This window comes from Coregonus lavaretus (genome assembly GCF_964263955.1).
Source record: "Coregonus lavaretus genome assembly, chromosome: 27".
Taxonomy (NCBI): domain Eukaryota; kingdom Metazoa; phylum Chordata; class Actinopteri; order Salmoniformes; family Salmonidae; genus Coregonus; species Coregonus lavaretus.
This window is the reverse complement of record NC_140014.1, coordinates 6,088,581-6,107,142: the sequence shown is the minus strand read 5'-3', so window position 1 is coordinate 6,107,142 and position 18,562 is coordinate 6,088,581. Positions and strand designations below refer to the sequence as shown.

Sequence of the window (18,562 nt, the reverse complement as noted above, 5' to 3'; positions counted from 1 at the left end):
GGGACCACAATTCAAAAATATTAGGTGTAGCTTATAATTTATTTAGTAATAGGCCTATGTCTTATGTATTGTATTTACGCCAACAAGGTGTAATTTGACAATTGCTTCTGCAAATCTGATCTAAAAGGATAGTATTGCCTGTTATATAGGCTAGTTATGTGACAATACTTTATTAACCACACTAAATTATTCAGACATAGGATACAGGTGCATGGCTTTATGTCAGCTTCTATACAAAGGAAAATAATAGATAAAGAGGAAGAGAGAAGGTTGTAACAGACAATGTAGGCAGTATCGATACATTATATCCGTGTCATACTGTATCCGTCAGCACCACCCTCAAGTCATCACACCGCGTCGACCAATAGTAAACCAGGCTGTGGCAGATAGGCTACTCAAACGTTCATCTATCCTTTTTTGCCGTTGTAGAAATTAAAACCGATATAACTATTCCTAGTGAACACGAGCCTAAATAATAGTCAATTTCACAGTTGGTAATTTTGGACAGTGGTTTAATAAGGAGAAATGTAACTGAGAATGGATAGTTGCTCTATCACTGATGAGAGCGCGAATGATATAGTCATGGATTCGCCAAGCACTGAAAGACCTGCACAGGAGACATCTCAAAGGTACGTAGCCCTTTCGTTTTCTGTTAACCGCAAATAGCACTGTGTTAGTCTAGTCGGCTGTCAAATTATTCCTCGCATTATTAGCCCGAATATACATTTGTATTGGTGCTTTGTCCATCTATGATTACTATGTCAGTGTATATCAATCAGTCTATCAATTAATATCAATTACCTGTGTGTTTGTAAGCACTTGATACACTACAGCGACATGGATTTCTCATAGTCCTATTCCTCAGTCTTGTATTTATTACAGCTTACAAATGAGCCACTGCTAACATGTATTATAAATCAAGAGCAGACTAACCTGGAATCATAAATGTTCTATTTTTGGGGGGATGACAAATCCATTGTTTTGTTTTTGTAAAATGTGTTCTCAAATGCTCTATTATAGCAACCAATATCTCCCCAGAGTATGCTTGGTTGTAATGTAATAGTCAATATTTGGTACAGTGTAGCAGCCTATTGCAAGAAATACACTGAGTATACAAAACATTAAGAACACCTGCTCTTTTCATGACATAGATTTACCAGGTGAATCCAGGTGAAAGCTATTGATGTCACTTGTTAAATCCACTCCGATCAGTGTAGATGACGTGGAGGAGACAGGTTAAAGAAGGATTTTTAAGACAATTATTTAAGTGCCTTTGAACGGGGTATGGTAGTAGATGCTATGCCCATGCGCACCGGTTTGTGTCAAGAACTGCAACGCTGCTGGGTTTTTCACGCTCAACAGTTTCCTATGTGTATCAAGAATGGTTCACCATCCAAAAGACATTCAGCCAACTTGACACAACTGTGGGAAGCATTAGAGTCAACATGCTAACATGGTGTTCTTTATGTTTGGTATACTCAGTGTACAATTTATCCACTGAATCCACTCCCACATTCACTTCCATCCACAATCTCCCAGGATCCAGAGATATTTGGTATTCCTCGGCCATCCACTCTTTATGCTCTCTGAAGTCTGAATAATGCAGATCTGTATATGACATTGCTGACACAATAGCCTACTGTAGGCTCGGCTCAGGGGAAACCACAAATCTACAGGGCAAAACTCCACCATGCCAGTTATTTTTTTTATAGATGTGATTCACATCACTGTCACTACAGTGCCCACTGTATGTAGTAGATATGGTTAGCTACATATGGTATATGATACAATTCACTCAACATTGATACTGATTAACTGGTATGACTTGTGGATTAGGGAACTACAAACACTTAGGAATCACCAGGGAATTATGCTAAAGGTTGGTTTCCCAAACACAGATTAAATATAATCCTGAAGTCCAGGAATAGGCTTAATCTGTATTTGGGAAACTGGCCCTAACGCCTTGATCACACCGACAGCGTCATTGCGCAAAATGGTACGCAGCATCATCTGGATATGTGTGCAACATAAGTTCAACATTCACCTTCTGCTACCATTTCTGTCAAGCCATCTACGCATACAGTTTGACGCATAAATTCGATAAATCCAACGTATGCACCACACAGAACGCACTGCAACTGCCTCTCCAACGCAATGCTGCAAGGCAAACGCAGCGTTCCATTGGAAATGAATGTCATTCTGGTGTACCAAAAATGCAATGACGCTGTCGGTGTGATCGAGGCGTAAATGTTCTGCATCAACGTTTTTTTTCTGGAGATACTGTGCATTTTTGTGGGGTTGCAAAAAGGGAAGTCACTAAATGGATTTTAAAGTAGTCTGAGCTCCAAAAAACGCTGCCCTCTGCATTTTCTTTTCAGAGGTTACTGGGGAGAAGAAAGATGGCATCACCTATTTGGGTCTGGTATATGGAAAGCTTGCACTTCATAATGCAAAAAATACCTATTTTGGTCCAAAAAGGCACAAGACGTGTTTTGTCTATTTCATAATGGTAAGCCAAACACTTGTTATTGACACAGTAGGAGGGAGTGACAACCCCTGGATGTAATAGTTGAAAGCTGTAGTCAGTGTACAGTCTCTTGCACAATAAACACCGTCTAACTTCTATGCAATGCCTTTCTAAACTAGTTATTCTTTAAGGTTTGCACATGCATAGAGACTGTTAGTAAAGGGGAGGTGGAAAATAGAAAACAGTACCCAGATATGTGCATCCACTGCCACTCGGGTACCCTTGTCAAACTTCCCTATGAGGCATCAGCTGCCTGCTTATTCAGTAGCCAACACAAACCAACCACAACAATAAATATTCAATTCTGGATGAGACAAGTTAGCCTGTGAGCCACCAGTGCCGCTCCAGAGGCTAGACTATAGTACCAAATGCATCAAAACAATAGGCGATCGTGGTCGAGGATAAATGATGTAAAACCAAGAGTGTTCAAATGTGCTAAAGAAAAAAAAGATCAGTTGCACAGTCGTCCTGCATACATAAGAAGATCACCACCTTGTAATGATATGCAGTTACACATTTGTGGCCCTGTTATTGTAAGCAGAGAATCCCACTTCTGATACCAATGTGTTTCTGCATATTGTACGCACCTTGAGGGTATACGGTGGGGTTTGCTACGTTCTACATTTATAATAAATGTCACGCCCTGGCCTTGAGAGGCCTGTTGTCTTAAGTTGGTTTGGTCAGGGCGTGAGTTTCTATGTTATATATTCTATGTTTATGTTCTAGTTAGTCTATTTCTATGTTGCAGTGCTAGGTTGTGTTTCTAGGTTTGGCCAGGTGTGATTCCCAATCAGAGACAGCTGTCGCTCGTTGTCTCTGATTGGGGATCATACTTAAGTAGCCCATTGCCTACTGAGTATTGGGGGATCTTGTTCCTGTTTAGGCTGGTATTTGTATAGCCCTTTGGACTTCACGTTACGTTGTTTATTGGGTGAAATAAACATGTACGCTTTTCACGCTGACCCGTCTCTCAACGTTTGTGACAATAAAGCATTGCATGAATCTATTATCGCATTTGCGTAGTGGCATACAGTTGAGAAGAGGCGTTTCTAGGATTTCCACACATGGGTCTGAATTGTTTTGGCTTTTTATAAACTCATTTCATGCAATTCTACGAAATGTTGTTATTTGATTTTATTAGGATCCCCATTAGCTGACACCAGTGGTTCGGCACATTTGGGCTGATGTGATACAAAATAGTCCAGTATTGCAATGCTTCACTGGATCAATCTGAGAGTTTGCACACACACACTGCTGCCATCTAGTGGCCAAAATTGTGCCTAAACTGCAATATTATATTGTGGCCTTTCTCTTGCATTTCAAAGATAATGGAACAAAAAAATTAATAGAAAACACGTTTTTTTGTTTGTATTATCTTTTACCAGATCTAATGTGTTATATTCTCCTACATTAATTTCACATTTCCAAAAACTTCAGTGTTTCCTTTCAAATGGTTTCAAGAATATGCATATCCTTGCTTCAGGTCCTGAGCTACAGGCAGTTAGATTTGGGTATGTCATTTTAGGTGAAAATTGAAAAAAAGGGTCCGATCCTTAAGATGTAAAAAAAAAAAAGATCCTCATCAATCTATACACAATACCCCATAATGACAAAGCGAAAACAAGTTTTTAGATTTTTTGCTAATTTATAAAATTAAAAGCCGGAAATATCACATTTACATAAGTATTGAAACCCTTTACTCAGTACTTTGTTGAAGCACCTTTCGTAGCGATTACAGCCTGGAGACTTCTTGGTTATGATGCTGCAAGCTTGGCACACCTGTATTTGGGGAGTTTCTCCCATTCTTCTCTGCAGATCCTTTCAAGCTCTGTCAAGTTGGATGGGGAGCGTCACTGCACAGCTATTTTCAGGTTTCTCCAGAGATGTTCGATTGGGTTCAAGTCCGGGCTCTGGCTGGGCCACTCAAGGACATTCAGAGACTTGTACCGAAGCCACTCCTGCATTGTCTTGTCTGTGTGCTTAGGGTCGTTGTCCTGTTGGAAGGTGAACCTTCGCCCCAGTCTGAGGTCCTGAACTCTCTGGAGCAGGTTTTCATCAAGGATCTCTCTGTACTTTGCTCCGTTCATCTTTCCCTGCCAGGTTTCATCCAGACGTGAGGCTTGGCATTCAGGCCAAAGAGTTCAATCTTGGTTTCATCAGACCAGAGAATCTTGTTTCACATGGTCTGAGAATCCTTTAGGGGCCTTTTGGCAAACTCCAAGCGGGCTGTCATGCCTTTTACTGAGGAGTGGCTTCCATCTGGCCACTCTGCCATAAAGGCCTGATTAGTGGAGTGCTGCAGAGATGGTTGTCTTTCTGGAAGGTTCTCCCATCTCCACAGAGGAACTCTTGAGCTCTGTCAGAGTGAACATCGGGTTCCTGGTCACCTCGCTGACCTTCAATGCTGCAGACCTTTTTTGGTATCCTTCCCCAGATCTGTGCCTTGACACAATCCTGTCTCCGAGCTTTACGGACAATTCCTTCGACCTCATGGCTTGGTTTTTGCTCTGACATGCACTGTCAACTGTGGGACCTTATATAGACAGGTGCATGCCTTTCCAAATCATGTCAAAACAATTGAATGTACCACAGGTGGACTCAAATCAAGTTGTAGAAACATCTCAAGGATGATCAATGGAAACAGGATGCACCTAAGCTCAATTTCGAGTCTCATAGCAAAGGGTCTGAATGCTTATGTAAATAAGGTACTTCTGTTTAATTTTTTTATACATTTACAAAAATTTCAAATAAACTGTTTTTCGCTTTGTCATTATGGGGTATTGTGTGTAGATTGATGAGAATTTTTATTTTATTTGATTAATTTTAGAATAAGGCTGTCATGTAACAAAATGTGGAAAAAGTCAAGGGGTCTGAATACTTTCCAAAGGCTATACACACAAAAATTAAGTCACATGGGGGAGAGGCATTGTGCTGTGAGGTGTTGCTTTATTTGTTTTTTGAAACCAGGTTTGCTGTTCACTAGCGCTATATGTGATGGAAGGGAGTTCCATGCAATCATGGCTCTATATAATACTGTACGTTTCATTGAATTTGTTCTGGACCTGGGGATTGTGAAGAGACCCCTGGTGGCATGTCTGCTGGGGTAAGTATGTCTGTCACAGCTATATGTAAATTGTTTATACATACATTTTGGAATTTTCAACACATCTCTCCTTTACTTTGAGCCAAGAGAGACTGACATGCATACTGTTAATATTAGCCATTTGTGTACATTGAAGGGCAAAATGTGCTGCTCTGTTCTGGGCCAGCTGCAGCTTTTGCAGGTCCTTTGCAGCACTTGACCATATCACCGGGCAATAGTCAACATTAGATCAAACTAGAGCCTGCAGGACTTGTTTGGTCGACTGTGGTGTTAAAAATGCTAAGCATCATTATTAGACTTTACAGACAGATTAGTGTTCTCTTTTCAACAGTAGGCATTTGCTTTCCAAACTGTACGTTTTTCTCGCGATTGTATTTAGAAATTTGCGAGAGGCAAACTGACAGCCGCAACCAACGTTAGAAATATAATCCATAGACGGCAGTTCCCATTCAAGTCAGCACTGGCAGCCATTGCTAGTGTACCCATGAGTTTAATAGTCAAATTGCCAGGGTAAGAGGTTCCAAAACCCTTCTATGGATTATATGTCTATGGCCACAATACAACAAGTTGTATTTGGCACATGTGCTGCCCAAATTGCGGCCTTCCCTACTGTAAGTGCTTATGATAAAACTTAATCCACAGATATTTTTGTTAAAGCTTTTTATCCTCTGTGGATAAATTATGCTCTCTGGTGTAGTATTTTGAATGATTTTCCAAATAGACAGGAGTAATATAATTTTATGAAAAAATATTTTTAATATATAGCCTAATTTTGGCAAGATTACTTACATTTATCAGGGGGTGCTGCAGCACCTCCAGAACCCCTACTTCCCGCGGATATGCAGTCCACCAGTAGCAGTACAGAGTAAACATGAAAGCAGCAGTGTCAGCATATCAACTTCCTCTTTAGACCTAAATACGATGTAATATCAACGTTTAGCAAATAGCACGGCGCTGCTCAACCAAGGTTGTTTCTGGCGGACAGAGCAAAGTATCAGCATATGAACACCCTCTTTAGACCATAATACAATGTTATATCAACCTTTGATAGAACACCTCCCATGTCAATTATATTTGAGAATTTGGCAATATCTCAGGCGTTTGTTATTTCATAGCTTGCAGGCAAGGGCTCGATAACACCCAACTGGAGGTATTTTTGTAACTGCTCTTTTCAATAATTAATTGGATCCACAAATTGCCTAGCTGTGCTAGCATGTCCTAGCTCTATAAACAGATGTCAATGAGAAGCAAGGAATACTTCTGCAGTAACACAGTCCTAAAGGGTGCTGTCTATAGCACCTTCTGCTAGCACAAAAGCCCCCATCATGCTGTCAGTGCACTGTGCAGCTTGTGATGTGTCACACAGCGCAGTTGAAGGGTACATGGCAATTTTTTATTGGACAGCAAATAAATCATTTCCCTGAGTATGTTCAGAAGCAAGCTAGTGACACCATCAGCGCCATCGCCATCACCATCAGCCACCCAACAGCAACATATTTTGTCCTTCAGCCAAAATTATAATCTCGGCATCTTGATGGGATCATATGAGTGGAACCACTACATAGGTTTGAGAAATTGCCTCCACACTTTTAAGCGACCAATACATCGAAGACACTTTCTATTATTAATACAGCTTTTTGAAATGCACAATGGCACACAGTCAAGCTATGATTCATTTGCTGCCCACCCATCTCTCCCCGGTGGTTGGGAATGCAAATAAAGCACTCAACTGCTGATCAAATGCTCCCTGTTTACTTTACCACATCGCCTTGGTGATGAGGAGGGAGTCAAGGAAGTGTGTCTTAGTCCATCCAGGCGACCAGGTCTGGAAAAATTGTTTCAGATCCTGGACGCAATGACCCATCGGCCCAAAGATTACTACCCTACCCATAACAAGTCATTTTACCCTCTAACCTGAGTCAGATTAGATTTAGACTGTGCCTAAATGTCTGCTTTCATTCAGTCATACTCTAGATTATTGTAATACCGGGAATTCAATATTATTTAAAGCCAATTTATGCTTAGTCCGAAAATGTGGTTGGAGACTCCGTATGGAGGGTGTGACGCAATCGCGGAGCCTCCAGAGGCATGCAGAGACCAAACAGAGCTCCGTACCACATCGCCTTCCACCTTTCAAATTTTGTAACAATGCGGAGGGCTCCGTATAGCTCTGCATTGACATAATTGGTTGATGGTAGGTGGGAAGTCCTATATAGACACAAACTCACTTCCTTGACAACTTCCTTCACAACAGCTCTGCGCTGCTCTGCGAAGGGCAAGAAGTGTGAATGCCTTGACTTCTGTAGAGGCCGTATCACGGTAAATGCTGGACGTCCAATGCAGACGTCGGATTGACCACGCAGCGCCTTTTACAGTGCTGCAGTTAGTTTAGCGGTTAAGAGCATTGGGCCAGTAACCGAAAGGTTGCTGGTTCAAATCGATGAGCAGACTAGAGGAAAAATCAGTCGATGTGCCCTTGAGCAAGGCACTTAACCTTAATTGCTCCTGTAAATCCCTCTGGATGAGAGCGTCTGCTAAAAGACTAACATGTAAATGTAGTTCAGTAAATAGGGATTGATTTATAATTGTTACTTTTCTCTAAGGAAATGTACATGCTGAAACTCTGCTGACCATTAGGCCTAAAGACAACACGAGGAAGAAAAAATATATATCTTCACCCACTTCTTCCATAAACATCAGTTATTGTTCATTAGATCCACATCCACGGGACTCTCTTATGGATGTTGACAGGTAGGCAGGGCAGACGGAGCATCTCTTTGCCTAATTGGGCCTTCAAGCAACGCAACAATACTTTAGAGATGTCATTCCTTACCCAATTAATTTGGTTTGCCTACTCAAGGCTTAGTAAAAATGATCCGGCCAGGGAAGCAACTGAGCTGAAACATTGATTACAGAAAATTCCAGTGCACATTTGACAATGGCAAGCACTGCCACTGTAGGGGTTATACATAAATACACTTTTCCCCCTGTCTGTCTCTCACAGTGCGATACCGGAGGTGTCACTGTGTCCTCCCGACAGCCTGTGCCCGGAGGCCCAGGCGACTCTGATCCAAACCGAAGGGGACCAGTCTGACAGCTGCAGCCTCCCCAGGCCCTCCTCCTCCACCTCCTCCCAGCTCTACCATCAAGTCTTACAGGGTGGAGCCTATGATTCGCCGCAGACCCGACGATGTCACTTTTGTGGCCATCACAAGCCAATCAAAGGCAACGCCTGTCTGGAGTCGCACCCAATCACTGTGGGTCCTCCTCACGCTGACTGCTCAACGGGTGCTCTCAAGACCTGCAGCCCCTCCTTTTCCTGTCACAACGCTGTCAGCTGCCACTGGCTGCACGGGTCCCATGATGGCGGTGGCCCCCACAAGTCCAAACAGCATCATGTGGTCACAGTCAGGTCTGTAGTCTATATACTATATATTCAGTGCATTTGGAAAGTATTCAGACCCATTGAATTTTTTCGCATTTTGTTACATTACAGCCTTATTCTGAAATGGATTAAATTGCTTTTCCCCTCATCGTTCTACACACAATACCCCATAATGACAAAGCAAAAACTGTTTTTTAGACATTTTAGCAAAACTGAAGTATTCAGACCCTTTACTCAGTACTATGTTGAAGCACCTTTGGCAGCGATTACAGCCTCAAGTCATCTTGGGTATGACGCTACAAGCTTGGCACACCTGTATTTGGGGAGTTTCCAAATTGTTGGATGGGGAGCGTCACTGCACAGCTATTTTCAGGTCTCTCCAGAGATGTTCGATCGAGTTCAAGTCCGGGCTCTGGCTGGGCCACTCAAGGACATTCAGAGACTTGTCCCATTTTTTTTACATTTTTACATTTTTAGTCATTTAGCAGACGCTCTTATCCAGAGCGACTTACAGTTAGCGCATACATTATTTTATCAAACCCACAACCCTGGCGTTGCAAACGCCATGCTCTACCAACTGAGCTACATCCCCTGCCGGCCATTCCCTCCCCTACCCTGGACGACGCTGTCTGTGTGCTTAGGGTCGTTGTCCTGTTGGAAGGTGAAACTTCGCCCCAGTCTGAGGTCCTGAGCGCTCTGGAGCAGGATTTCATCAAAGAACTCTCTGTGCTCCGTTCATCTTTCCCTCGATCCTGACTAGTGTCCCAGTCCCTGCTGCTGAAAAACATCCCCACAGCAAGATGCTGCCACCACCATGCTTCACCGTAGGGATGGTGCCAGGTTTCCTCCAGACGTGATGCTTGGCATTCAGGCCAAAGAGTTCAATCTTGGTTTCATCAGACCAGAGAATCTTGTTTCTCATGGTCTGACAGTCCTTTAGGTGCCTTTTGGCAAACTCCAAGCGGGCTGTCATGTGCCTTTTACTGAGGAGTGGCTTCCGTCTGGCCACTACCATAAAGGCCTGATTGGTGGAGTGCTGCAGAGATGGTTGTCCTTCTGGAAGGTTCTCCCATCTCCACAGAGGAACTCTTGAGCTCTGTCAGAGTGACCATCGGGTTCTTGGTCACCTCCCTGACCAAGGCCCTTCTCCCCGATTGCTTAGTTTGGCCTAGAGTTTTTGGTGGTTCCAAACTTCTTCCATTTATGAATGATGGAAGCCACTGTGTTCTTGGGGACCTTCAATGCTGCAGACATTTTTTAGTACCCTTCCCCAGATCTGTGCCTCGACACAATCCGGTCTTGGAGCTCTACAGACAATTCCTTCGACCTCATTGCTTGATTTTTGCTGATATAGACAGGTGTGTGCCTTTCCAAATCTTGTCTAATCAATTGAATTTACCACAGGTAGATTCCAATCAAGTTGTAGAAACATCTCAAGGATGATCAATGGAAACAGGATGCACCTGAGCTCAATTTCGAGTCTCATAGCAAAGGGTCTGAATAGTTATGTAAATAAGGTATTTCTGTTTATCATGTTTCATAAATTTGCAAAAATTTAAAAAAACCAGTTTTCACTTTGTCATTATGGGGTATTGTGTGTAGATTGATGAGGAACATTTTAATTTAATCAATTTTAAAATAAGGCTGTAATGTAACAAAATGTGGAAAAAGTCAAAGGGTCTGAATACTTTCCGAATGCACTGAACATTATCATGCAAAAATATAATCTCAAAACAAGGTCAATGACGCAGAATTATTTTTCTATTTTAGGGATGACGGACTCTACTGGATCCCTAGAAAGTCAGTATCCATGACAACAAGGTCATCGTGTGAACGCAAAATGACCTACAATTTCCCTTGCACCCAATTGTACACCAGTGCATGGCAGTCATTAGGACAACAACAATCTTTAGTCCTTCATTTAGCTATACAACATGATCATAAGATCAAGATAATATTGTGTGACTCAAAATATGAGTACTGGTGACCAATGTTTGGAGATGTAATGTTCAATGGTTTACTTTACTATGCTAGAACCATGATTTTCCTAGATACATACAGTACTTTCACTATGTAAAGAGATGCTCTTTTCCTGTGGCATTTGCTTGACAGTTGGTGACATTTGCTTGACAGTTACTCCCAGGTGGTACTGGAGTATCCTCTGGCGGTGCTCGTCGGGTGTGCAGTGGTCCTCCTTGGATGTTCCCTAGCCGGCCTGTTAATTGGTCCCCTACCAGACTTCTCTGACCCGCTGATGGTGAGTGTCTCCCTCAGCAGCACTGTGGCTTTCTCTGCCAAATTCCTATCAAACCGAATGCTACTGTAAACTCTTTTTTAGCTCGCTCTCTGCCTCTTAAAAAGCTGCCGCAGATAAAGTAGTAGACACTGCATATCTCTCAAACATTTTTATGTCTTGTCAGCTCAGAAATACAAGTGAAACCATATCAGTGCAATTGCAGGTCTAATGAACAGTCAAGAATAGTTACATTAACTGATTGAATGACCATGTACAGTGGGGAAAAAAAGTATTTAGTCAGCCACCAATTGTGCAAGTTCTCCCACTTAAAAAGATGAGAGAGGCCTGTAATTTTCATCATAGGTACACGTCAACTATGACAGACAAATTGAGAATTATTTTTCCAGAAAATCACATTGTAGGATTTTTAATGAATTTATTTGCAAATTATGGTGGAAAATAAGTATTTGGTCACCTACAAACAAGCAAGAATTCTGGCTCTCACAGACCTGTAACTTCTTCTTTAAGTGGCTCCTCTGTCCTCCACTCGTTACCTGTATTAATGGCACCTGTTTGAACTTGTTATCAGTATAAAAGACACCTGTCCACAACCTCAAACAGTCACACTCCAAACTCCACTATGGCCAAGACCAAAGAGCTGTCAAAGGACACCAGAAACAAAATTGTAGACCTGCACCAGGCTGGGAAGACTGAATCTGCAATAGGTAAGCAGCTTGGTTTGAAGAAATCAACTGTGGGAGCAATTATTAGGAAATGGAAGACATACAAGACCACTGATAATCTCCCTCGATCTGGGGCTCCATACAAGATCTCATCCCGTGGGGTCAAAATGATCACAAGAACGGTGAGCAAAAATCCCAGAAACACACGGGGGGACCTAGTGAATGACCTGCAGAGAGCTGGGACCAAAGTAACAAAGCCTACCATCAGTAACACACTACGCCGCCAGGGACTCAAATCATGCAGTGCCAGACGTGTCCCCCTGCTTAAGCCAGTACATGTCCAGGCCCGTCTGAAGTTTGCTAGAGTGCATTTGGATGATCCAGAAGAGGATTGGGAGAATGTCATATGGTCAGATGACTTTTTGGTAAAAACTCAACTCGTCGTGTTTGGAGGACAAAGAATGCTGAGTTGCATCCAAAGAACACCATACCTACTGTGAAGCATGGGAGTGGAAACATCATGCTTTGGGGCTGTTTTTCTGCAAAGGGACCAGGACGACTGATCCGTGTAAAGGAAAGAATGAATGGGGCCATGTATCGTGAGATTTTGAGTGAAAACCTCCTTCCATCAGCAAGGGCATTGAAGATGAAACGTGGCTGGGTCTTTCAGCATGACAATGATCCCAAACACACCGCCCGGGCAACGAAGGAGTGGCTTCGTAAGAAGCATTTCAAGGTCCTGGAGTGGCCTAGCCAGTCTCCAGATCTCAACCCTATAGAAAATCTTTGGAGGGAGTTGAAAGTCCGTGTTGCCCAGCGACAGCCCCAAAACATCACTGCTCTAGAGGAGATCTGCATGGAGGAATGGGCCAAAATACCAGCAACAGTGTGTGAAAACCTTGTGAAGACTTACAGAAAACGTTTGACCTTTGTCATTGCCAACAAAGTGTATATAACAAAGTATTGAGAAACTTTTGTTATTGACCAAATACTTATTTTCCACCATAATTTGCAAATAAATTCATTAAAAATCCTACAATGTGATTTTCTGGATTTTTTTTTCTCATTTTGTCTGTCATAGTTGACGTGTACCTATGATGAAAATTACAGGCCTCTCTCATCTTTTTAAGTGGGAGAACTTGCACAATTGGTGGCTGACTAAATACTTTTTTTCCCCACTGTAGCTCAGTTGGTAGAGCATGGCGCTTGCAACGCCAGGGTTGTGGATTCGTTTCCCACGGGGGGCCAGTATGAAAATGCATGCACTCACTAACTGTAAGTCGCTCTGGATAAGAGCGTCTGCTAAATGACTAAAATGAAATACTAAATGTGTACAGTTACACTCATGGTTATCAATATGTAATGACCAAGGCAGAGACCAGTGTAAAAATACATCTTGAAAAACATTGAACACAATGCTATATCAATCAACACTGAACGTCATTGTCAATCTTCAAAGCATCCATCCTAGTATGTCACTTAACATACAGTACATTAGCATCTAATCATTCTAATTCATGTAATCAGACTGTCTAATTCACCTACTGTAGCCCTAACAATCAGCATTAGGCCTACATATTTTTTATTAATTAATAGCATTGTTTTCCTGCTTTGGCTGTCATCAGGAGATGTTGTTCCATTGACTTTGATGTTTTCATGCAGGGTTTTGAGCCTCGAGGAACATACATTGGGGTGCGACAGTCTGCCTTGGCCAAGCTTCAGCAGAACACGGGGCCTGGAAAAACACTGTCTCTGATACCGCAACAGCTCAAAGACAAGACAGCTGGGAGGTACTGTGCAAAAACCGGATGAGCTCCCCACCACACACAGAGAGCTCTGTACAAAATAGCAGCCACAATAAAGTAGAACCACAGGCAACAATTAGGCATCTTTCTGAGGCACAATCACAGATGGACTAAGCCTATGCACAGAACACACATTCCGCCAACATGCTCCCAAATGTATATGATATAGTATAGCTACGGTGTAAATGCTGGATAATTGAGTCCATATGTATATTGTTACTTGGGTGCTGATTGTGCTATTACCTGTGATTGATATGAATTGTCTAGATGTCTCATGTATAATTGTGTTGTGTTCATGTTTATTTATGAAGCTATGGAGACGGTAGCGGAGGGGATGCCAGTGGGACCCAGGAACAGTCATCCAGGCAACGGCCTAGAAGAATGCTGGACAGGGACTCTGCCCAGGACACGTTCCTCTGTGACTCTCCAGGTAGGCTAATAACGCTAATCAACACCCACATGATGGTGTTGTCTCTCTACTACTAGATAAATGTTTCTCAAATGTAGCAGGAAACAATCCAATAATGTATCAATCAAAAACCTTAATATATAGGTATTGACCCGCTAGTTCATCATTCCAGTGTTTCAGTTATGTAAGAATATAAGCAGTCCCTCTAGCTCCATTTTTGTAAGTGAAGACTGAGGACAGTCTTTGATGAGGGGTGCCATGTTTTTGCTGCCATCTGTGGTATCACAGGAGACCGCTACGCCCAGCTGGTCTTCCGCTCGGGAAACTCTGCCAGTCTTTGGAGCCTGAAGGCGATCTACTCCATGTGTGAGATGGAGCAGGAAAGGGTAGGTGACTAGGTCTTTACTCATCTTAAATCAGCATACCATCTGCCATTTTCCACCATTACCAACCAGACCATGAAATCAGGGAGCCAACTCAAACAAATTAAAGACCATTCTAGGATACAGAACTTGGCAGGCACTGATAGAAACATTTTTAAATCTGTGCTATTCTTTATTTGAAAGAAAACGAAGTTGTTATGGATCCCCAGTGGGTGACAATAAATTACGTGATGAAAAGTAGCAAAATAATCTGTACCTTTCAATTTGCTCTTGTAATAAAAGGTAGATGGAACATCAATTACATCGATTTTGCCATGGGTAGAGTGAGAATAAATGATCATAGAAGTCAATAGATGTGTTAAAATGACAAACTTCTCTTCTCCATGTTTCAGATTCGTTCACAACCCCACTTCCAAGATCTCTGCAAGCAACATATCCGTTTGGAAGTGGACGGTGCCATGATCAGGGGCGGATGCTGTCCAAGTTGGTCACTGGGAAACTACCTGGCACTTCTCAGCAATGCCTCATCCTGTCTCAGCCTGACCTCTTTGCAGGTGACGGAGAGTCTGCACCTACTCCGCTTTTGCGCCCCATACTACCACGATGGAAGCCTGGTGGCATATTGTGCAGAGAGGGGCAAGCAAGGCCACTGTGCATCTGTGCCGACTCGGTGCAAACACTCTCGTGCCGTATTCCAGATATTGCATTACCTGGTTGATAAGGACTTCCTAGGGCCACAGACAATAGAATATCAGGTCCCCTCACTGAAATATAGCCTCCTGTTTCTACCGGTGGAAAAAGGAGATCACTTGATGGAGATATACATGAACAGCCTTGAAGGTCGTGAGCTCACATACAAGAACACTACTATCACAGGAATGGACCTAGGCATCAAGCAAAAGCTATTCAAGTATTATCTGGCTAGGGACGCCATCTACCCTGTTCTGGCTGTAGTTTCGCTGTTCCTCACCATGGCCCTTTATTTGCGGTCACTTTTCCTATCAGCATTGTCTTTACTCGCAATTGTGAGTTCGCTCTTGACTTCCTATTTCTTCTACAAAGTGGTTTTCCAGCTGACATTCTTCCCTTTCCTCAACTTAGCTTCAGCTCTCGTCCTGTTTGGCAGTTGCTCTAACCAGGCTTTTACTTTCATTGATTTCTGGAACCTACAACTATCCCAGAATCCACCCGCTTCTCTAGAGAAGAGAGTCAATCGAGTTCTCCAAGAGGTTGGATATTTGATACTGGCATCAGGACTGACTTCTAGTGCCACGTTTTTCTCGGGGTTCCTGAGCAGCATCACAGCAGTGAGATGCTTTGCTGTGTACCTGGGAACTGCGTCCTTAATCTGTACTCTCTCCTCCCTTGCGTGGTTGCCCAGCTCTCTCATTTTGTGTGAGCGCTACACTGTGGCTGCCTCAGCCTCTGTTACTGCTCAGGCCTGGAAGCCTTGCTGCACGAAAAGCCCTGGCGGGTTCTGGGACACAAGCTCGCGAAAGCGGTGCCTCTTCACCTTTGGTCAGAAGCTACGAGGGTTGAAGCGGGGACTATCCGACACCTCCAATGTGCTTTTCCTGAAAATCCTCCCTTGTGGAGTGGTCAAGTTCAGATACATTTGGGTCTGCTGGTTCACAGTGTTGGCCGCAGGAGGAACATATATCTCAGTTATAGACCCTGGTATGAGACTACCCACTTTAGACAACAGGGTAACTCAGTTATTCCGCTCCAGCCATCCCTTTGAAAGATATGATGCTGAATATCGCCACCAATTCATGTTTGAACGGCTGGTGAATGGGGAGGACCAGTTTATTACATTAACTCTTGTTTGGGGAGTCATCCCAACCGATAATGGCAATCACTTTGATCCAAAAAGCAATGGATCTTTAGTTATGGATCCAGAGTTTAACATGAGTAGCCCAGAGGCTCAGGTGTGGTTGAGAGAATTGTGTGGAAGAGTTCAAAACCAAAGCTTTTATTTACCCTCATCGTCATCGTCTGAAAACGAAGGCTCAACAGACAATATCTGTATTGTCGAGCAACTCATAGACTGGGTGTCTATTCGACATTGCTCCGAGAGTAAGGATGCTTTTCATTTTTGCTGCAATGCTATTTCTTTTCCTTACCCACCGAGTGTTTTTGAACAATGCCTGAGTATGATGGTGGCCGAGCGGCATGCAGAGGGTTATGTGTCCGAGGTTGAAGGCCTACATTTTGAGGCAGATGGGCAAATAGCAGCCCTGGTAATGGTATTTAGGACAACGCACCGCTATAGTTACAACTTTAGTAACACCACCCTTTTCTATAATGATATTTTGTCATGGTTTAATGGAGAAATTTCTAGGGCACCACTGGGACTTCAGAAAGGATGGTTTGTGAGCCAGTTGACACTCTTTGACTTGCAACAATGTCTAAGCTCAGAGACCCTTGTGGTTACTGGGTTCTCTGTAGCCCTGGTGTTTGTCTTGCTTCTTCTGACCACATGGAATATTCCACTGAGTGTTTATGGCACTGCTGCTGTTGGAGGAAGTGTTTTTGTCACCGTCGGTCTCCTTGTCCTTCTAGAATGGCAGCTCAGTGGTGTGGAGGCACTCTTCATATCAGCTGCTTCTGGGCTGTCTGTTGACTTTTTAGCCAACTACTGCATATCATATAATTCAGCTCCACACACTGATAGAATTGGAAGAGTTGCGCATTCCCTGAAAAGAATGGGCTGTCCTGTAGCAATAGGAGCTGTGGCCTTTTGCTGTGCGGGCATCATCATGCTCCCTACTACTGCCTTGTTGTTCAGAAAGCTGGGAATATTCCTATTTCTGGTGAAATGTGTAGCATGTGGATTTGCCACCTTCTTTTTCCAATCCCTATGCTGCTTTTTCGGTCCTCAAAAAAACGGTGGGAAAATAATGGTGCCATGTTCATCTAAACAGGGAACTGAAGGTCTCCCATCCTGCTCAGCATCAGAACCTAGGTCCTCGACCTCTGCAGCCAACGGGGCTTTTGGGAGATCAAGCGTTCAAAGGAATTTCAATAAAGACAGGGGTAATTACCTTTACCCGAACCAACAGCGTCATAGACAGCGACAGGTAGGAGGCGGGAGGGAGTCAGAGCAGTATGAGCTTCAGCCATTGGCTTATCAGCTAAGTGAAAGCTTTGAGAACAGCACGTGCACTAGTAAGCTATCCAACAGACCCTCAGTTCTCTCGGATGACATCCAGTTCGGTGGGCTGAGTCCCAGGAGAGATGTGGAGAGGAGCAACATTGAGGCAGATAGTGAAGAGATCTGTGGTAGGCACCACAAAGGCTGTCACCCACCCCCGGCTTTGCAGACCTCTTCCCCATACAAAGAGAACACCCTAGGGCCAGTAGTTGCTCCTCCGGGTGACCTGGCTAATGAAAAGCTATTGTGCAAGATGTGCAGAGGACAGTCTGCTGGCATCAAGCACTGGAACGTATCGCTGTCCTCTTCCTCAAGCATTGAGGAAACCATCATTAGTCAAACAATAGAAACAATTTACCAGCCATCCCTCTCAAAGGATGAGGCCCCCAATAGTCCATTTGAGCATCACTCCCACAAACGCCTACTGTCAACTCAGAGTTCATTTGACGCACTAGAGGATTCCAATGAGACTTGCCTGAGTGACGCTGAACCTGGACCCTCAAACCAACAGATATCTATTGAAGCAGAGGGAGAACTTGAACCACAACCAGGGCACCTTAACGGAAAGAGAGACACCTTACGCCTCTCCCTGAGAGAGATCACCTATGAGACAGTCTCTCCCGGATGTGGGAGGGGTCATACAAGCCTGAGTGAAGGACCAGTCATGTTGCCAAACAGTAAACCAGATTTGCCTGATGTATGGATCAAACGAGATGGGCCAAGGGAAGATACAAACTGAATGGGATTTCAAAATAATCTAAGCATGCAAAAGTTTTCAGTTCATCGTCAGGCAGCTTCATTCGCTCAATCAGAAACTATCCTTTGATAAAGTATTATCATAAACAGGTCTAGTTAATGCAGATACTGCTTCATGCGG

General features: G+C 43.3%; 1 protein-coding gene across 1 annotated transcript; it reads left to right on the top strand.

Annotated features, from left to right (window-relative positions):
- Positions 1–537: 537 nt before the first annotated feature.
- Positions 538–18,424, top strand: LOC311102589 (protein dispatched homolog 2-like; the record flags this gene model as incomplete). The annotated part of the gene is made up of 8 exons (XM_084143962.1): positions 538–629; positions 8,635–9,042; positions 10,786–10,815; positions 11,149–11,272; positions 13,597–13,724; positions 14,051–14,169; positions 14,437–14,534; positions 14,924–18,424. 8 exons carry the CDS (start codon positions 538–540, stop codon positions 18,422–18,424), a joined length of 4,500 nt encoding a protein of 1,499 aa, XP_084000088.1.
- Positions 18,425–18,562: the final 138 nt, after the last annotated feature.